Raw genomic sequence first — 22,858 nt, forward strand, 5'->3', positions numbered from 1 at the left:
CCAATCGCTCAGACAAACAAGTTTGGTTACAATTTGCAGGAGATAATGCCGCCAGCTTTTGTTCACAATGTCACCTGAAAGTCAGAACAGGCTTTCACATGGCACTGTTGTAGCTGGTGTAACAAGAAATTTTCGTGCCAGATGCGCTAAAGATTCATATATCCCTTCATACTTCAACCACCATTCCAGAGGACATGCGTCCATGCTGAAGATGGGTTCTGCTTGATAACAATCCGAAGCAGTGCAGACCAACACACGTTCATTTTCATCATCTGAGTAGATGCCACCAGCAGAAGGTTGATTTTCTTTTTTGGTGGTTTAGGTTCTGTAGTTTTCACATTTGAATGTTGCTCTTTTAAGATTTCTGAAAGCATGCTCCACACCTTGTCCCTCTCAGATTTTGGACATCACTTCAGATTCTTAAACCTTGGGTCGAATGCAATAGCTATTTTAAAAAAATCTCACACTGGTACCTTCTTTGCATTTTGTCAAATTTGCCGTGAAAGTGTTCTTAAAATGAACTCATGCTGGCTCATCATCCGAGACTGCTATAACATGAAATATATGGCAAAATGCAGGTAAAACAGAACAGGAGACATGGAGTTCAGTCACAAATTTAATTAATGCATTATTTTTTTCATGAGCGTCATCAGTATGGAGGCATGTCCTCTGGAATAGTGGCCGAAGCACGAAGGGGCATACGAATGTTCAGCATATCTACCTTGCAACACCGGCTACAAAAGTGCCATGTGATCACCTGTTCTCACTTTTAGGTAACATTGTAAATAAGAAGCAGGCAGCAGTATCTCCCTTAAATGTAAACAAACTTGTTTGTCTTAGCAATTGGCTGAACAAGAAGTAGGACTCAGTGGACTTGTAGGGTCTAAAGTTTTAAATTGTTTCTGTTTTTGAGTGCAGTAATGTAACAAAGAACCCTACATTTGTAAGTTACACTTTCACAATAAAGAGATTGTACTACAGTACTTGTATGATGTGAATTGAAAAATACTATTTCTTTTGTTTATCATTTTTACAGTGCAAATATTTGTAGTAAAAATAATAATATAAAGTGAGCACTATACACTTCGTATTCTTTGTTGTAATAGAAATCAATATATTTGAAAAGGTAGAAAAATATCCCAAAATATTTACTAAATTTCAATTGGTATTCTGTTGTTTAACAGTGCGATTAATCACAATTAATTTTTTGAGCTAATCGCGTGAGTTAACTGCGATTAATCGACAGCCCTAGTTTTTTCTATTGTACTGAAAGTGTCCAGTTTTTTATTTTTAAACAAATAATGTAGTTCACATGGCAGGATATGTTCCACATAAAAGTCCTTTTTCAAGGGACAGGAAAAAAAGTTCTTACACTACAATGGACTGCTTGAGAACTTACCTAGCAATTTGTAAAGGAGATTCAGAATTTCCTTCCATGCTGTTCCACTTTCCTCCCTTGCAAATCCCGCAAAATGAGCTGCACTGTTGTAGACATTTAAGCGATCGATGCAGTTCAAAACTAGTGCCAGCATTCCCTAAAAAAGGACATGATATAGAGGAAAATATCTGCATATTCCTTTGAATTTTAACACATTTGCTGAGCTACATGCTTAAAAGCCAGTATTGCTTTAAACACATAGGGAACTATTGTGCTTGAAATTAGAGTTTTTTGAACATGCATTTTTCTGTATCCAAGCTATATATATATATCCTCTTTTGAGGATGATTCAGCTTTTTTTGTTGGCTTGCCCACGAGAATTTAATCTAAATGCTGTACACATTAAGGAATATAGAGCATGACAGTCTTACAAAGACCTTCTTTACATTTTCTGTGAATGGAATCTGATTCACATAGAAACAGCTATAGATGGCAAAAAGAAAAGGAGTGCTTGTGGCACCTTGATGTACCCGATGAAGTGAGCTGTAGCTCACGAAAGCTTATGCTCAAATAAATTTGTTAGTCTCTAAGGTGCCACAAGTACTCCTTTTCTTTTTGTGAATACAGACTAACACGGCTGCTACTCTGAGCTCTAGATGCAGAACTTTCCTTTTTTATTAATGTAAACAACTAATTCCAGTCAAACTCATACCACTTTGTACTCCATAAAACACCTGGTGATTAGAAAAAGGTTGGAATTTTGATAAGCCAACAAAATTGTCTCAAGAGAAACATGTCCAAATGCCTGAATAAATATTCTAATTCATTTGTAGATGTTATTATAATACTGAAAAACTAATGTATTTTAAACATCTCTAAATATTACTTAAAATAGATTTTTCTATCCATAAAAATATTATAAAATCACAGCTATGTAGGAGTGGAAGGGACCTCAAGAGCTCATTTGGTCCAGAGGTTGTCAAACTGTGATCTGTGGACCACCAGTAGTCCGCGAGCTCCATTCAGGTGGTCTGTGGATAATTTCCTCTGAGGTGCAAACCTGGGTGGCCACACACGAGAGAATGAAGAGCCCCCTATCTAATTAGTACAGTCACACAGACATGGCTCCACTAATTAGGTGTCTGGACCCTGGAGAAGATGCACATGTAAGGTGAGGTGGCGGCCATGGGAAGAATAGAGGGTAGGTGGGAGGGGGCAGTGGGGTGAAAAGAGGAGATGGGAGGGAATTTGGGATGTGCAGGGCTGCAGCGGCCAGAGAAAGAGGCAACTTTCCCCAGCTCCAGGGCTGTGGTTGCTGGGGAGAGACAGCCCTCCTTCCCAGCCTCAGCTCTGTGACTGCTTTGGCGGGGGAGAAAGGGCACATCCATCGCACTAGAAATGTAAGACTACTGATATTAAAATATGAGTTGTGTGCTTTTATTGTAGAACAAAAAAAGTTTATTATTATTAAGGTTTTTTTATATAGTGCTTTTATCCAAAGAGCTTTCAAATAGTTAGCTAATGGTACAAACAACATTTGGAAAGATCACTAAGTGGTCCGCCAAGACCCTCAGCAATTTTCAAGTGGTCCCTGAAAAAAAAAGTTTGAGAACCACTGATCTAGTCCATTCACCCATGCTAAGGCAGGAGTAAGTACACCTAGATCATCTGTGGCAGGTGTTTGTCTGATCTGTTCTTATAAACCTTCAAGGATAGGGATCCCACAACTTCCCTATGTAATCTGTTCAAGTGCTTAACTACCCTGAAAGTTACAAAAGTTTCTCAAAGTATCTAACCTAAATCTCTCTGCTTGCAAACTAAGCCAATTACTACTTGTCCTACCCTCAATGGACATGGGAAACAATTGATCACTTTACTTTTTTTTTAAACAACCTGTACATATTTGAAGACTGATCAGGCCCTACCTAGGCCTTCTCTTCCCTACATTAAACCTCCATCTTTTCAACCTTTCTTCATAAGTTAGGTTTTTCTAAAACTCTTATTTGTCACTCTAATGTGAACAATTCCCAGTTTGTTCCCATCTTTCCTAAAGTGTGGTGCCAAAACAGTACTCCAGCTGAAGCCTAATTAGTGTTGAGTAGAGAAGAACAATTTACCTTCTGAGTTTTCCTCTGACACTCCTGTTAATACATCCCAAAATGACATTTGCCTTTTTTGCAGCAGCATCACACTGACTCTCATTCCACTTGTTTTCTAAATCCCCCAGATCCTTTTTCTGCAGTACTACCGTCTAGCGTTATTCCCCATTTTGTAGTTGTGCATTTGATTTTTCATTTCTAAGTGTAGTACTTTGCACTTGTCTTTACTAAATTTCATCTTCTGGATTTCATACCAAGTCTCCAGTTTATCAAGATCATTTTGAATTCTAATTGTGTCCTCCAAAGTGTTTGCAACCCAGCTGCAAATTTTATAAACATATGTTCCACTCCATTATCCAAGTTATTAATGAAAATATTGAATAGTACCAGATCCAGGACAGACTCCTTGTAGAACACAACTTGGTATGTCCTTCCGGTATGACACTGAACCATTAAGAATTATTCTGAGTACAGTCTTTCAAACAGCTGTGCACTCACCTTATAATAATTTTATCTATATTATTAAATATAATAATGTTTTCCTAGTTCATTTTTGAGACTGTCACTTGGGAATGTGTCAAAAGCTTTACAGAAGTCAAAATACATCACATCTATTGCTTCCCCCTTTCCCACTAGACTGGTTACCTTGTCAAAGGAAGAAATTAGGTTGGTTTGAAATGATTTGTTCTTGACAAATCCATGTTGGCTATTACTTACCAGCTTTTTATTCTTTAGCTTTGAATAAATTGATCATTTAAAATTTATTCAAATATGTTTCTGGATATTGAAGTTAGGCTAACTGATCTATAACACCCTAGCACTGGTGCTGGAACTAGGGGTGCTGAGGTTGCTGCTGCACCTTCTGGGGCTTAAAGTAGTAATAAAACCCAAATCCATGGTTTCTGCCTTCAACACCCACACTATAAAAATTGTTCCAGTACCACTACACCCTACCTCCTCCTTTCCCCCTTTTTGAATATTGGTACTATGTTTGCTCTTCTCCAGTCCTTAGGGACCACACCTGTTCTCCATGAGTTCTTGAAAATAATTACTGAAAGTGAAGATACTGCTTCAGCTAGTAACCTTGGGTGAATTTCATCAGGCCCCATCTACACGAATACATCTAACTTATCCAAATATTGTTTAACCTGTCCATTCCCTATTCTATCATGAGAGCCTTCCCTCTTGTTAATATTAACTGTGTTAAGCATCTGGTGACAATTAATCTTTTTAGTGAAGACTGAAGCAATAAAAAGCATTAAACATGTCAGCCTTCTCTGTCTCATCTGTTTTTTGCTCTCCTTCCCCGTTAAGTACAGAACCTATACTTTCCTTCATCTTTCTCTTGCTTAGAATGTATTATAGAACCTCTTTTTATTGCATTTTATGTCCCCTGTAGTTGTAACTCATTTTCATTACTTTATAATAATCTCAGAGCCTACCAATGTTAGAATTAAGTAGTGTATCCCCTTCCATAAAACTGGGATTTCTCTGCAGTATAAAGCTCTTGTTTCTAACCCTCAGGGGTTGGTAAGCTATCAAGCTTAAACTCATCATTGGTCCAAGACTTAACATAAGCCATCTTGCGCCTCTCATGTAATTTTTTTGTTGGGGAGGGAATAAATAACTTCTTTGTGTCAGTATGATTTCATTAATAATGACACTTGTTTGAAGATGCTCAGAAGAATGAAATATTAGACTAAATACAAATGGACATGGATTAGTAGACAGCGACCAGGTGAGGCAGTCAAAAGGTGCATGCTAACAGCAACGTAGCACATGATTTTACAATTTACTACATATACCCACAGCAAATACGTACACACAAATCCTAGTATTCATGCCTCTGGAAGACAAACATTTTGTTTTCCTATTAATGCTAGTTATAGGATATGCTGAAACAATCTAATAATCCCCCCTCACCTCTTCTTTGAACAAATTTTGTCTGTTTTTGAGAGAGCGAAGTTTGTTTTGCTTATCTTCATGTTCTAGTTCTTCTTCTGGAGGCTGGAAATAAGTAATCAGGTCTTGCAGGGTCTCAAGCACCTCCTCAATAGGCAGGGCGATGGGTGCTGCTGTTCTGTTGTTTCCACTAAGAATCGAGAAAGAAAGATTGACAGTAGTAACCTCTCTATACAATTTATGTTACAATATTAATATAGCAACCTATTGGCCTTTTGATATCTAAAACAGTTCCTTTTATACATATGACCAGGAATAGCTAAAAATAAAATACTTGCTACATGTGCCCCAAGTGTAACGTTAGGCAGCAATTAACCTGACTTGCCAGTAACTCGTACAACAGTTTATTGGATATTCAGTGAACAAACAAGCCTGCCTGAAACTGGATCATGATATTCAGAGAAGTCCTATGGCCTGTGTTATACAGGAGGTCAGAGTAAATGATCACAATGATCCTTTCTGGCCTTAAAATCTATGAATGTTAGGTCCTACATATGTGTAACATGAAGGCAAAGAAAAAAATGAAAAAGAGAACAGACAAAGCGAGTAAACAAGATGATGAGGGAAAGCAACAAGATAAAGAAAACTGCTATTTCTTAAGTTTGTAATGGATTCTCTAATAAAAGAGATTGCTCCCATTAAATGTCAATTGAGATGTAACAAATAGATCAATAGTGGTAAAGGATAGCTGCATATTACAAAACAGTTTCATATTTTTGCAAAAAAAATTAGAGACATCTTTCTAAGAGTGTTGAGAAGAGATCAAGTTAATGGGGGTTGTTATGGGGGTGGTGGGAGTTGGGAGCCAGAAGAAGGAAAGATAAGTCAAAAACACTGCCACTCAGTCTCTCCTCACTCAAATTTGAGTATTCACATTTTCCAAGCAGAGGATTGTTTCAATTATCATCAGACAAATACAACAATAAAGCATAGTACTTCCACAGTAGAATTGATTGGAAAGAAAATTCCCCTTCACAGAAAATTTTAATGAAAATGCAAAACATTTCTTTTTCAGAAAAATTGACAGAAAAGCATACATACACTCTCCATGACAACATTCAGTTAATAGGAAACCCCCCCAATTTTCTATCAAACAGTTTTGATAGAAAATTGTTGATCAGAACTACTCCACACATCATATAGCAGCTGTTGCTATTTTTATAATATCTCTTAGAAAAAGAGGAGCAGGAGAAAGAGACAGCAGTATTTTCAGTAATGCTGTTTAGGTCAAAGAAATTGATATTTTCCAGCTCTATTACTATGATTTTCCCCCTCCTTTTGCTGTACAGTTCCTTTGTATCACTAAATATACTGAACAAGGAACAAATGAAATATGTTCGTCCAAATGTGCTTTGTTATTGTCAGAGATGGGCCTGAATAAATATCCAATAACTTAACATGCCCGAAGCTGAGGAAAGTTCAGATCCAGATATAGATCCAAATGTGAAAGCTTAGAGGCCATCTCTAGTAATGTTTGTGTTGTCAATTTCCATCTTTGCATTACTTCTCTATGCTACCTCCAGATTTTTCAAAATTGCACATCAATTTAATCTTAATCTTAATCTCAATCTTAATTTCACTCTTTTCACACATTTTCCCAAAGCCATTAGAAATTAATGCACACAGAATCCGAACTTCCCTTTCACCCTAGAAATCACCTTGCCAGAACACGAGACACAGATCTAGATCAGCACAAGGAAGTTTGTATTTTCACTTCTTTTAAGATACACATGTTGCTGGATATTAATGCATGTTATTCTGGAAGGTTGGTAATACAACAACCAATTTACTCAAAGGAGGGAAAAAGAACAAGAGAAAAAGCAGAAGTAGCATACTGGATTCACTATGTAACACACCAAAAATATGCCTGCTGATTTAAAACACGTTTTCAGCTACAACATATATCTAAATATTATAGTAATTTCTATCTTCCAAAAGGGTAAATTCATCTATGCACATATTTTGCTTCTGTATCTGAACTTCAAACTATGATTGGAACAGACAGTTCAGAATTATTCCATTTAAAGTCTCAACCTTTATTGGGCAACTAAAGTCTTATAATACTAATCTAACTTGATAACTGACAGCAATGATTCTAAACAATACTGTAGACCATAGTAAACAAGTTGGCTACACCACAGTTGATCAAATCTTTTTTGACAACTTATACTTTTTTAAAAAACCCAATCCAAGACAGCTGAAAAACTTAGGCTAAGTATTCATTTGCGTGAATAATGTAAAAGTAAGTTAAATGTTTTTCATTGAGAAAAGTAACTACTTTGTAGATATAGTCGATTAAATACTGGCTTAAATAGTTACCTCTGATATAGCAAAATTGGACAATGTGACAAATCTGACATCTACTCTGGCTGAATTTGACAGTTTTGTTCACTGAGGTCCAAGATTTTTATTTAATTTTTTTTTGTGAGGTGGGGACACTGTCTGCAATCTACAATTTAGATGCTTGGTCTTCATGACTGGTAAAATCTAGCAGAAGGGAATTTTGTTCTAATGCTGGCTGAGATTAATATCTCTTTGGGAAAGGAAAATATTACCTTCTCTCATATGCGTGGTACAGCAGTTAGGCCAACTACTGCCCTGTTTTTAACCACCCTTCATGAAGAAAGTTATGGAGAAGGTTGTGATAGGAATATCTGGTGTTATGTGGAGATCTCCAATTTCCTTGACTGCTTTCACATGGGTTTTCAATCCAGTTACGGTGCACAGACAACATTTAATCTCCTCAGTTGGTGCTCTCCTCCTATCAATGGACAGAAGTCAAATGTCCAAGTGGACTTTCTTAAAACTGTCATCAACCACGGATGCCACAGGTTTTGTAGACTTTCCTAAGGTCATGACAAGGTTAGATGGGGGCAACACTTTACTGGTTTCATTCTTTCTCTCAGAGAGAATCAAATGGTAGTGATGGCTTATCTACCCAGAGGGAAATTGTCATGTCCTAGTGTCTAGACAAGATCAGAATACAGATGAGACTCAGTCCTAAATTGGAGGGATGCTGACTGGATAGGAGAAGCATCTTGACACCATGATAGAGATGGTGTTAACACTATTATTTTGTTAGCAATACATTAGGATTTGTTAGTTAGTTGCACAGTTTGGGATAAATGTGGATCCCTGTTCATTCCTCAATTTACAACTAATATTAGGATTAGCCTGATGTGCTCCCCCCCATTTCCAGTTGGTTAAATTACTACACATGCTTCTCTCTGAAGCAGACATAAATACAATTATCAACACATATTTGAGATACCACGGCCAAAATGATGTGTACATAGTAGACACTTGAAGAAAAAATGGTTACCTACCTTTTTGTAACTGTTGTTCTTCAAAATGTGTTCTCGTGTCCAATCCATTCTAGATGTGTGCGTTCCTACATGCACAGTCGTTGGAGATTTTTGCCTTAGCAGTATTTGTAGGGTCGACTATGGTGCCCTCTTAAGTACCGTGCTCATGCGCTTGTATATTAGGCACCACCAGCCCTACGCCCTCTCAGTTCCTTCTTGCCAGCAACTCCAACAGAGCGGCAGGAGGGCAGATAATGGAATGGACATGAGCAACACATCTTGAAGAACAAGTTATAAAAAGGTAAGTAACCATTTTTTCCTCAGAGTGCTTGCTCATGTTGATTCCATTCTAGGTGATTCACAAGCAGTATCCTTGGAGGTGCGCTCGGAATTCTCGGTCTTGCAACATTGCTCTACCAAAGCCAGCATCATCCTGGGCCTGCTGCGTAGTGCATAATGGGATGTGAACGTGTGGATGGATGACCAGATGGCTGCCCTGCAGATATGCTGGATCAGCACTCGGAAAGCTGCCAAAGAGGCTTGCACCCTGGTTGAATGGGCGGTTCCAATTGCTGAAGGGGCACCTTTGCCTGATCATAGCAGCAGCGAATACAGGCAGTGGTCGAAGAAGAAATTCTTTGAACAGACACTGGACTACCTTTCATTCTGTTGGCCAACGTGCCAAACAATTGTGTCAACTTGAGGAATGGCTTGGTCCTGTCAATAGGTTTCAGAGTAGCAGCCGTAGTAGTTAGTCTGTATTCGCAAAAAAGAAAAGGAGTACTTGTGGCACCTTATAGACTAACAAATTTATTGTTAATGTAGAAGGCTAGCACCCTCCTGACATCTGGGAATGCAACCTATGCTCTTCCTCCAATTTATGTGCCTTTGGAAAAAAGACAGGTAAGTATATATCCTGGCCCATATGAAACTGTGAGACCACCATGGGCAGGAACGCCGGGTGCGGCTGGACTTTGTTCTTGTAGAAGACTATATAAGGAAGTTCCAAGGTAAGTGCCATAATCTCAAAGACCCTGCAGGCAGTTGTTATTGCAACCAAGAACACGACTTTCCAGGAAAGGAGGAGGAGGGAGCAGGAAGCTAGAGGCTCGAAGGGGGGACCCATGAGGTGCGACAGCACTAGATTCAGATCCCACAGAGGGATGGGGTCCCAGACTTGAGGGTAGAGATGTTCCAGGCCTTTGAGGAACCCGACCATCATGTCCTGAGTGAAAACCAACCTGCCCTGAAGCAGAAGACGGAAGGCTAAAATAGCAGCCAAGTGGACCTTAATAGATGAAAGGGACAGGCCTTGGAGCCTGAGATGCATAAGGTGGTCTAGGATTAACTACAGCAAGGCCTGCTCGGGCCGAATACCTTTATTTGAGGTCCGACATGTGAACTGCTTCCATTTGACCAGACAGGTTGTTATAGTGGAGGGCTTTCTACTGCTGAACAGGACCTGTTGGACACCAGCCAAGCTCTCCTGCTCCTCTGCATTTAACCGTGCAGCAACCAAGTTGCCAGGTGCAGCGCCACCAGGTTCAGATGTGGAAGACTGCTGTGGTTTTGGGACAGCAGGTCTGGCCAGAGCAGTAGCTATAATAGAGCAGCCACCAAGAGGTCCTCCAGCAGCGTGTCGAACCAGTGCTGGCACGGCCAACCCAGTGCTATGAGGATAACCTTTGCCCCGTCCTGCTTGATCTTCATGAGGACTCTGTGAATTAACAGCACTGGAGGGAAGGTGTACAGAAGGCCCCCGACCATGGGAGCAGAAAAGCAGGCGAAGGGAGCCTCTGTCAATCTCCCAAAAATAGCAGAAAATGTGGCATTTCCTATTCTGCCTGGACATGAATAGGTCCACCCGGAGAGTCCCCCACCTCTGGAGGATAATGCTGACCACTTCTGGATAGAGTGACAACTTGTGGCAAAATGAGAAGGTCCTGCTGAGGTGATCTGCTGAAGCGTTCCTAGTCCCGGGGAGGTGTGTGGCTACGAGATGGACAGTGTGTTGAACAGAGAAGTCCAAGATCCTGAGGACTCCTTTGCAAAGGGTTGACGAGCTGGCTCTGTCTTGCTCATTGATATAGAACACAGCCGCTGTATTGTCCATCAGGACCTGGACCATCCTGCTCTTTATGTGAGGCAGGAAGGCTTGGCACGCCAAGCATACCACTCTGAGCTCTGTGATGTTTATGTGTAGGGAGTGATCGTGACTTGAACAACAACCTTGCGTGCTGAGATCGAGATGCCACCACACTTGATGCCCGGCCTTTTATTAGTCAGTCATTGAGGTATGGGCAAATTTGAACACTTCAATGCCACAAGTAAGTGGCCACTGGTGCTATGCACTTCATGAACACTCTTGGGGCTGATGAGAGACTGAAAGGCAGTGCTGTAAATTGGAAATGGCACTGGCCCAACACAAAAGGAGGAATCGTTGTGTCCTGGGAAAATGGAAATATGCATCCTTCAAGTTGAGGGTGGCCAGGGAAATCATGTGGAACTTCAACTTTTCGAGGTGCTTGTTGAGGTGTCACAGGTCCAAGGTGGGTCTGAGGCCTCCTTTCACTTTCAGGATTAGAAAATAACGTCAGTAGACTCCTTTCTCCCTCATCTCAAGAGGGACCTCCTCTACTGCCCCCATTCTGAGGAGGTTGTCTACTTCCTGGATGAGGAGTTGCTCATGAGAAGGGTTCTGAAGAGGGATGGGGCAAGGGGTGGAGGGAGAGTCGGCCAAGAACCGCAGGGTGTAGTCTGAAGATATTATGTTAAGCACCCAACAATCCCAGGTCAGCCACAATCAGGCTGACCGGAAGGGGTGCAGGCAATTGAGGAAAGAGTAGGAAGGTGGATCCTGGGATGTGACTGGGGCACTATCCTCAAGTATGCTCTCAAAATGCCTGTTTCTGGCTTCCTTGGTTCCTGGAAGGGCCAGGCTGAGCAGATGACCAGGAAAACAAAGGGTGTCATCATTTAAATCCTTTGTCTTTGTCCTTTTTCCTATAGGTGCTCAGCTGGGGAGTCCCCGAGGACCTGGATGGAGGAAGCAGAGGAGTATATACAAAGGAGGTAACAATAGCTTTAAGAACGGCTAACACTCTTGCAAATCAAGATGAGGCACTCTGACCAACTGTCACAGGTGGTAAGAAGGAACTCAGAGGGGCGTAGGGTCGGCAGCACCTAATATACCAGCACATGAGCATGGCACTCAAGAGGGCACCACTGCCAACTCTATGGATACTACTAAGGCAAAAATCTCCAATGACTGTGCATGTGGGCATGCACATGCCTAGAATGGAACCTACATGAGCAGGTCGAAGAATGTCTGATGTTTTAGGATGCAGAATGTAGCCACCTACTTAATGGAGTTTGACCATTGGGAGCATAAAACACCTATTCTCCAAACTTTGTTAAGGGATGCAGTTCACTTCTGGATAGAATTCAAGGGGTTGATTTTGAGCTACAAAGTCATAAATGGTCTGAGTCCTAGCTGTATAAGGGAATCACTCCTTCCCCACACATAGCTGGGACGAACTCAGATTAGTAAAGATGGTTCTGTTAACATTCTTAATACGAGCATTTAGTGGACCAAGTTAAGGCATTTTTGGTGGAAAAGCCTCGACTCTGGAATTCAATTCTCTCATTGATCCAACAGAGCTGAGACTTTCCAGACATAGTGCACAACTCATCCATTCTCTCAGGGCTCTGTTTCTTGGTGGGAGACAGTCTGCTGTATCTGGAAACAGCCTATTAAGGGCAGATGATGGTAAACACATCTTTCGAGAAAATTTACAAATGTTTAAAAAAGTATATGATGGGGACATGCTATCAGTAATCATGGGGCCAAGTGAAATTTGGGAATCTGGAATTGTACCCAAATATGAACTTCCAGCACTCTATGGTGTTTGGATTCATTGTTCAAGTTTGGCTGATTGTAGAGACAGGCCTTACTGGCAAAGCTAGGTCCAAGATCTAATTATGAATCTAAAAATAATTAAATTAAAACATTTCAGTATATTTGAAAATAACTATATAAAACCCACTATAGATAATGTTGTGCCATATACCTTATAAATTGGCTAAATAAGCTGGAAGTATTGCGAATGATTCGAGCAGCCTGGGATTCTTCATGTTGACACCTTTGTAATGTTAGACCGTCATCCATATGTCCTTCTTGGTGTAATATAACCTATGAAATGTAAAAATAAAATCATGTTTGGAGGAAAATGTGCAATTGAAAATACAAAGCCTATAATTAGACAAATAAATTGCATTTATCAAAAACAATATTTCAAATGTAATTTTAATACTTTGCACGCCTTGCTGCAATATTGTGCTAAAATCTCCTACCTAATTTTGAATTATATATATTGTACTTATATAATAGCTGAAATCCACTTTGTCCAGGCACTTTTAATACTGATAATTTGCCTATAACAATAATGCATAATGAATTCTTCGGTCTTTTCTAGCAAAACCACTTAGAAAATGAGAAAAGAAATTATTAGTGAACCTTTGAGATTCTTCTTCCTTTTAAAGATAACATAATAAAATTTCACTGTAAAAACAAAGATGCTTTCCTTTCTAAGCTCTACCTTACAGGAAAAGGAGGACTGAATTTACTATTTTAAGAATCACCAGTCTACAGGACTCCTGCATGGAAAAACTACCAACAGGAAAAACAGTTAAAGTGACAGTCATCTATAAGACATACTACCCAGCAAGGGGATTGATGTTTTGAAAGCATTAACATGTACCAAAAACTTCTCCTGATTCATCTAACCATTCTTATATTGACCTAGGTTCCTGATGGATCACCAAGCACGGTCAGTCCAGGCCTTTCTAGATGGGAGACCTCAAAGAAACACTTAGGAACTTCAAGAAGTGGTACTGATGTTTCAGTGGGTCCTACCTCTGTCCTTCAACTATTCCCCCACCGTAATATCATAAGATGAGAGAACACTATGCTGACTTTTGAAGATGATGTAAAACCCCGGTTCATTTGGAGTCATTCAATTCCATGGCACTTTTTGCCAGAGTAATATAATCTACCCTGTTGTCCCAGCTACATTTTTGCCCCAGTAATTACATTCAAACTATCTGAATACCCCTTTCATTTTAAGAGTGGCTGAAATGATTAATATCAGTTTGTTGAGTTTGTAAAGTGATATAGGATCCTTGAGGGTGTTAAATATATATTTAATGCCCCTGTAAACATAACCACTGATGGATGATCACAATGCGTCAGCCACTACTAGCTGTAAAGCTAGCATCTGCTGAAATAATTTTGCTTTCAGATATTGAATATCTTGTAAAAAGAATGACACATGGAGGTTACTTAATTCTTTTGGCACCTGTTCCATATCATTGATCCCCAACACAACATTTTCATTTTCTCATTTGCACAATGTGTTCCAGTTGTACAATCTACCATAACAAGCTCTAACAATAACTTGGGGAAATGCTGTAGATAAACTATGTTAATACTAACTCCGTTATTCTAAACAAAATGTCCACGGACTTTGAAAAAAATAAGTGGTCATGTGCCTCAGACTAAAGAAATCACGCATCTCTCCCTTATAATGGAAGGTCAAGGGTGAGTTCTTCTACAATTTTTGGAATTAAAGAAAATGCCTCAGTACAAGGATTGCCCTTTCTTTTCATCAGCTCAGATCTGAGTATCCCAGTCTGTATATTAAGCGATATCAGTATTATCTGGATCCCTACCTCTTTACTACACACTTTAGTTAGTTTCTAGTAAACTGAATCATAAAAGGGGAATATTTTCTACAAGCATTATAAGAAGTTTCTAGAACTGCTCCATGAAATTAAAATATCAACAGATTTCCTGATCTGTGAACTAAGTAAATCTTGTCCTAATCTGTGCCTGTGTTTCTCCAGCAGGGAGGATGCAACGCAAAAAGAAAGCACCAGAGATAGATGCTGCATGTTCTATCTGTCATATTCTTTTCTCTCCCATTTTATGTGCATTTTCTTCATTTTGTATTACAGGAAACAACAAAAGCAAAACCAGCTCAATAGAATCTAAACTATCTTCCCCCCGCACAAAAAAAGAAAACCACAACACTATCTTTAATATCATAAAAAAAAACCCTGTCAAATAGACAAGGTCCCCCATTTAAAAACCAAAAAAACCCACTTCTATAGAACTAAAGTGAAAGGGAATAAGGAAAATTGTTAAAATGAAAGCCCTACTTGTGTCTTTCAGTGTTAAATGTTTAAGTGCTTAATGCTGTAACAGTAAACAAGGTTTCCTTAACACCTTATCCCTAATTGGGCCTGAAAAATCCTCCTTCCTTATCAACATGATAAATGTGATTCCCAGGATGAGATGCTTTGGTCTTAGACTCCCTTCTAAGTGTAGGGGAAGAGACATTGCAACAACATGTAGTACTGAAAAAGTAAAATAACCCCCCAAATCTTCTACATGTTATACTTAGCAAGTACACTTAGCAAGTAGTTAAGAAGGAAAATATACAGTTTGCAGTAAGTCTGCCCATTTCATCTAACAAAAATAAATAAAATTTTAAATTATGTGGGTATTTCCTTTTTATCTTGAAATCTGCTTAAGTAAAGAGAATTAAATATTTAGAAAGCTAGAGGTTTTCTCCGTAAGGTGAGTTATCTATGAAGATGTTTGTTTCATTTGTTCAGTAAGACTGTTTTCAAATTCTTTCTTGCAGCTATAACAAATTTATTTGAGCATAAGCTTTCGTAAGCTACAGCTCACTTCATCGGATGCATTTGATGGAAAAAATGCATCCGATGAAGTGAGCTGTAGCTCACGAAAGCTTATGCTCTAATAAATAAGTCTCTAAGGTGCCACAAGTACTCCTTTTCTTTTTGCGAATACAGACTAACACGGCTGCTACTCTGAAACCTTTCTTGCAGCTATGGTTTTCCTAACTGAGACCAATTGAATATCATGGGTGCCTTAATACTAGAGGTTGACTAAACCCTATATTTGGGAGCCTTAATATTATAAATTGACTAAATCCCATATTTGGGCAATCATATTGACAGTTAGGGCTCAGTTCGCTGAGCACTCCGGGAACAGATGAATATATATAACTCCGTGTGGCAGGGTGCTATTAGAGAGGCTTAGTCAGTTCCTGGGGGGATTTGACTGGGCTGGGTAGTTAGCCTGATGCTTGCCTGGTAACTGACCGCACCTGCCAGCCTCATTAGCAGGAGCTATAAGACTGGAAGTGAGAGGGGGGAGGGTGGTCTTTATTCAGGCCTAATTTGATGGAGTCAAATTCCAATCTGCACAACTGGAATTAATTTGCAAACTTGACACCATCAAATTGGGCCTGAATAAAGACTGGGAGTGGCTGGGTCACTACAAAAAATAATTTTGCCTTTGTTGATACTCACACCTTTTTGTCAGCTACTGGGAATGGGCCACATCCACTTGATTAAATTGGCTTCATTAGCACTGACCCCCCCCCCACACTTGGTAAGGGAAATCCCATCTTTTCATGTGCTGTATATTTATACCTGCTTACTGTATTTTCCATTCCATGCATCTGATGAAGTGGGTTATATCCACGAAAGCTTATGCCCAAATAAATTTGTTAGTCTCTAAGGTGCCACAAGGACTCCTCGTTGTTTTTACTGATACAGATTAACATGGCTATCCCTCTGAAACCTGTATATAGTGGAAAGTGGTGCTGGGGACTTGATCACAAATAAAGAGCATGGGTATTGCACCAGCCTGAAGTGTCCCTGAGTCTCTGAGAAGAGGGGAAGAAGGGCCAAACTGGAGGGGCATGGCGTGCGCCGCGTTACACTCCTACTATGTTCAATGGGGGTTTAAGGCACTCAACACCTCAGCATTGTCAGGATGAAAGGCAATATGACCCAATCGATCTCTTACACCTTTAATTTCTATGATTTTAGCTTATACTTTTATTTTTTTAAATGCTTACCTTTCTTTTCAAGGGTCCTAAACGTGGTGCTTTAGCATCCTGTGCTTGATAAGTCAGCCACAATGCACTGGTTACATGCTGGACAAAACAAATGGAATCACCATACTTTATTTCGGCGACTCCCATGCCTTCTATGTCCCGTTTATGAACAGTTTCCAGTTTTTCCTTTAGTTTAAAAAAACGTAAAACAAACAAAAAATGCAGAACTATTAGTTTAATCTCAATAGTACAAAGGCAAACGTAATACTCAGTAATGTTGAATAAAGCCTATACTAGCAACTTTGCTAACAGATATAGCTAAAAGTACACCTTTACATAATTTATTCATTGATCTAACCAAATCAATAAGTTACATTCTATCATCTGAAAAAAATGTTTATTTTAACTCTTCTTTCATTATTATAACCATTTTTCAGCACAACAACCAAACAATTAAATAAATAAGCCCAATAAGTTCAACTTTTGTGAGGATTTACTCAAAGCTAGCATTACATGTATGTTAACCCCCTCCCCCAAAAACAGAAAATAATTCTAGTTCACTTTTTATTCAAAGTTAATAAAGCAACACCTCATCTACTCTGCAGCAGACACTGGTTTCTGAATGTTCCTCTGTACATGACTAAAAATTCTGTGGCAGCTTCACATTAAAAAAAGCTAAGAATTTTATTGAATTAAATATGAAAATAAGTGTGATTTATTTTTATATTAAGTTCAATTAATTTTCAATGTGATTTTTGAATTTACAAATTGTATATATAGAGAAAGTTGCTTGGGATTGTGAGATAAGCAAATTAACTGGTGATTTCCTCCACTATGATCAGCAATTAATTAGTTAATAATGACAAATTTAGAGTTAGCACCCATGTGAGATTAATGGGAATTATTCACATCTCTCCAACTATTGTATAGCGCTTTTTGTAAACTCAGGCTACCATTAGACCACTTTACATTCAGTTCACAACTGGAAGGTTTTCTTCCCACTGAAGCAAATACTGAAAAATGATCCCTCATTCTCACAGATCTTGGGAGACAGACCAGTCCTTGCTTACAGACAGCCCCCAACCTGAAGCAAATGCTCACCACTAACCACACACCACACAACAAAAACACTAACCCAGGAACCTATCCCTGCAACAAAGCCCAATGCCAACTCTGTCCACAAATTTATTCAAGTGACACCATCATCGGACCTAATCACATTAGCCAGGCCATCAGGGGCTCGTTCACCTGCATATGTACCAATGTGATATATGCCATCATGTGCCAGCAATGACCCTCTGCCATGTACATGGCCAAACCGGACAGTCTCTACACAAAAGAATATATGGACATAAATCTGACATCAGGAATCATAACATTCAAAAAACGGTAGGAGAACTCTTCAACTTCTCTGGCCACTCAGTAAAAGAATTAAGGGTAGCAATTTTGCAACAGAAAAGCTTCAAAACCAGTCTCCAGTGAGAAACTGCTGAGCTTGAATTAATATGCAAACTAGATACCATTAACTTGGGTTTGAATACAGACTGGGAGTGGCTGGGTCATTACACATATTGAATCTATTTCTGTAAGTTAAGTATCCTCACACCTTCTTGTCACCTGTCTAAATGTGCCATCTTGATTATCACTACAAAAGATTTTTTCTCCTGCTGATAATAGCTCATCTTAACTAATTAGCCTCTCACAGTTTGTATGGCAATTTCCAACTTATCTGTATGTATCTATCTATCTATCTTCTTACTATATGTTCCATTCTATGCATTCGATGAAGTGGGCGGTAGCCCACAAAAGCTTATGCTCTAATAAATTTTTTAGTCTCTAAGGTGCCACAAGTACTCATGTTCTTTTTAAGGGTTTTTTGTTTGTTTGTTTGTTTGTTTGTTTTTTAAATTAAAGTTTGAGTGCCAGTGTACAATTCTGGAACAAGAAGTGGATTCTGCAGCAAATTCTATGACTGCAAAACTAACAGGACCCGGACAGTAAATTAAATAAGGAAACAGAACATTTGGAATTTATTATTTCAATATGGGCTTTTCTACATGGCAATTTAAGGTACAGCAAGCCAGGGTATGAATGTACAGAGCAGCAACATGCTGCACACTAAGTGGTTGTGTGGACTCTCCTGTTGTTCACTAAAAATTTGAAACAGTAGTATGTCAAAAGTTCAATTCAGAACTTTTAGTGAGCAGTAGCAGGGTCCACACAGAAACTTAGTGCATGGCAAGTCAGGGTGTTAATGTTCAATGCACCAGCCTGCTGCGTACTAAGTTGCTGAGTAGATAAGCCCTATGATTCTAAATATTTCAGTGCATTGTAAAAAATAGGTATAGCTACTATGTATCTAAATAAGTACTATAGTAGAAATCTATACTCTCTGTATAATATTGTTTAACAGTATTACATTATATGCATTTTGCTTATTTTATTATTATTCTGTAAATGTTTTAACATTTATTATGGAGGAATATTAACAACTTTCCTCTAGTTACAGACAACATTTATAGTTCAGTTAAGTGGTTGATTCAATGTCATGGTGGAAGCCCAATGTGGAAAGAGGGAGTTCTGAAAGTTCAACAGCCCAAACATACAAGGGAGTTCAATAATCAGTTGCTGCATTGACCCGATCCATGTATATGGTACACGCACTAAGGAAAGAGAGTTATGAAGAGACTGATAGCATGAATTCAGAAAACTGCTGTTGTGACTATAGACTGAGCTCATTTGTCAACACAATTTATGCTATGGTTCTTAAAATAGATTTTTTTTTATACTTGGACTATACAGATTTAAGATTAAATGTTCAAGTTGCTGATGTCATCTGCAAGATTGCCTCCCGCTCTTACTGCATTTCACTAAAAGCATTTCACTCTTTATCAAACAAGTATTAATACTTCTGTGAATGCAATTGTAGCAAAGCAGATCGCATTGCCATAGATAGATTAATCCAGCAATTCCATCATGCCACATATTCAGATCTAGAGGCAGAGAGCATGTATTTCAAAAATCATATTTCGACTCATTGGTACATGAGTACTAGGTTAATTGTAAACAATTTTTCATCAATTTTTATTTATTTATTTGAGGACCTCCCCCAAACATATCATAAAATATAGATCAGATTTCTGGTGTCAGGCAAAATGGATCCTATGGCTCTAACTCAGTAAGAGTGGGAGGCAATCTTGCAGATGACATCAGCAACTTGGACATTTAATTTTATGACTTTTTAAAAAAATAATACATGGACTGAGCATTTCTGATATTTACAGTCTTTCTAATGTTACCAGGGTTAGGCCAGTCAATGCTTTAGGCATAGACAGATCCACCAATGTTACTAAGATTATGTTTACTATTAATGTTCCAGTGATGCAAGGATGAAGCACAAGGTATTTGTCCTCTCTAAAATTCTGTGATAATACCAACTTCAGGCCCCAGGAAATCAAGATGAGTCCTTTACCAAGGCTTGGCTCTGGGTTTCCACATGTTCCCCCTACAGTTAGGCAACAGGCAACCTTCATTCACTGTCTCCCCTAATTCCTTCCACAACGCAGGTCCTTAACAAACATGAGTTCTATCTAATATCTAGATAGGTATTTATACTGTTTGGGTATATTGATAAGCCTGATTCAGTCTTCTCTGTGCGCCAGAAGTCAGAGCACAGAAGTTAAGGATGGTGGTGGGCTGGGAAGAGGGCTTGACACTGAATTAGAGGTCTCAGATCAGAGTAAATCAACTGAATTATTTTGTAAGGGTTCCAGATTTGCTCAAACTAATAATGACCAAAGTAAGAACTGCCACACTGGACAATATCAATAGACCATATAGTCTAGTATCATCTCACTGATAATGGTCAATGTTGGAAACTTTGGTGGAAAACCTAGCCCTCTCTCTGCCTCCAAATCCATGCAATATACATTGCTTTTAATATACTGCAATGTATTGTATCCACTGCATGATTACTTAGTCCAGGCCAGGATATCAATAGACCCTTTGTGGTAACACTGTACAGCATAGCTATTTTTCTCAGTCTGGGAGCTAGAAAGTCAGGAAGAGATACAGTAACTGTGTTTGTCCAGCACCATGGATTTAAAAAAAAATCCCTTTGTGTTTACTAAAGTTAAGTCCTGTCTCTTTCCCTTTGTAACATAAACCACATGTCTGTGGTTGGTAGGTTTATTCTGATCACAGTGCCCAAAGAGCCTATGTCCTTGAGTATAACAACAGCACTTGAATTTTTTTATCTTACCTTTTTGAAATCAAGATACTGAGATATTAAAAATAGCTATTAAAACATGAAGCACATTTAATGATGTTTGCCATAACTATGTTAATTCTCTTTTCACTTGCATGGAGCTGCCACATTTCAATGTCAATTTAAGCCTGAATAGAGAGCATTGTAATGCCAAGATGAAATGAAATTACTGTGTACTCCTTGGGGATGCCATTACAATGTCAAAACCATGGGAAAATGTCAGATCAAGTTTATGGAGATTGTACTGTGATGTCCAAATGAGATGAAATTTCATCTCATTTCAATGCATATTTATGTGAGGACATTATGATGTTATGAACTTCTAAAGAGAGTATAATACAATGTCACAAATGAAATAAAATAATTTTGGTGCCAATTATTAATGTTGGCTGAATAATTGCTTAATGTTTGCACTGAACTTTGAACATGTAAAGGACTATAGTACTAACTGTGAAGCTCATGCCAAAGGAAACAAAACTACTTCAGTACAAGCTTAAAGGGAGCATGTTATGATGTTGAAATCAAGCTATGTTAATACGACATTAGCTATCAAAATAAAATATTAAATTAAGTTATACTGAGCCTCTAACTGTGCCTCTGTTAATAATATTAAGCCACAAAACAAAGTTTTTCTACCTCATAAATAAATACACAACTTGAATTTTGGCTTTTTTAGGTTAGTTCTTATTTTAACACTTGTGACAGTAGGTAATCCCCAAGCTGTTTTGTTCCTTGGAGGCTGGCCAGTTTCCCTATGATTTCAGCTAAGCCACTTGGTTCCACTCTCAAGGGAAGAGGGATGTTTTCTAGAAGCTGAAATGGTAGATAGGTCAGGATTCTTGGCAAAAGCCTGGTCTCTCTTTAAATATTTATACAGACCCCATAACATGGTAGTGCCTAAGCACTTCCACCTGCAATGAACACCCTCTTCTTCCCTCCTCATAACCTGTGCTCAGGTTGCTTCTCTCAGGACAGGAACCAATCAGGTGAGGAAAACAAATCACACCAGGAGGTCTGGCTAGTGGCAAGGAAAAAAAATCAGCAGTCAACCAAATGGAAGAGCAGGAAGGGAAGGCTGACAGAATGGAGGAAGGTAGGCTGTATGATGAGGTCAGTATACTAGGAGGAGGGGCAAATTCTGTCAAAAATCTGGGAAATAGACTACGGGAAAGTTGGGTGTTCTCACTTTGTAGAGGGGAGCAGGAGCATGAGTGGTGACAGAGGAGAGGCTTCTGTTATGAAGGGAAGGACAGGAATGTGATTAGAACTATGACAAGTTTCAGAGTAGCAGCCATGTTAGTCTATAACTGCAAAAAGAGAAGGAGTACTTGTGGCACCTTAGAGACTAACAAATTTATTTGAGCATAAGCTTTCGTGAACATCCGATGAAGTGAGATGTAGCTCACGAAAGCTTATGCTCAAATAAATTTGTTAGTCTCTAAGGTGCCATTAGAACTATGTTGACTCTTCTGTAGTCTTTCTGTAAAGAGCAGTAAGGAAAGGTCCTTAGGGTTAAGTTCACCCATCCCTAAAAATGATTAGGTAGATTAGACAATAATTAAAATGGTATCTTCACCTGCTCCATTTAACCCTTTATTAACAGCACTTGGCAAAAGTTAAAGCAATTTCACAAAAGCAGAGGCCTGCAGTCCAGGATTATAAAAAGAATAGCCTGATCAAGCCATCTCACTGAGCCTCTGGCTGCACCTTGTCAATGCCTATTTATTGCTGCTGCTGAATACTTCAATCCTATAGCTCCATGTTCCTGAATTCAGAAAATACAAAGCTTGAAATCTACTTTCTAATTTCTCTTCTACATTAATATAAAGGAAAAGGGAAAACATTCATTCCATTTTAATTCTGCCTGTGAAATGCAGTGTTTAGTTGGTGACAAATATAAAATATATAGTTAA

The 22,858-nt window shown here is 38.8% G+C and overlaps 1 protein-coding gene across 1 annotated transcript in view; it reads right to left on the minus strand.

The window, feature by feature from the left end:
- RYR3 (ryanodine receptor 3) overlaps positions 1-22,858 on the minus strand; it is a 529,369-nt gene that overhangs the window by 394,920 nt on the left and 111,591 nt on the right. The window contains exons 11-14 of the mRNA XM_043516837.1: positions 16,700-16,864; positions 12,815-12,936; positions 5,401-5,569; positions 1,400-1,535 (exon numbers count right to left, since the gene is read on the minus strand). Of these exons, the coding sequence (XP_043372772.1) occupies positions 1,400-1,535; positions 5,401-5,569; positions 12,815-12,936; positions 16,700-16,864 (592 nt within the window). The remainder of the gene's footprint in view (positions 1-1,399; positions 1,536-5,400; positions 5,570-12,814; positions 12,937-16,699; positions 16,865-22,858) is intronic.

This window comes from Dermochelys coriacea, chromosome 6 (genome assembly GCF_009764565.3).
Source record: "Dermochelys coriacea isolate rDerCor1 chromosome 6, rDerCor1.pri.v4, whole genome shotgun sequence".
NCBI lineage: Eukaryota > Metazoa > Chordata > Testudines > Dermochelyidae > Dermochelys > Dermochelys coriacea.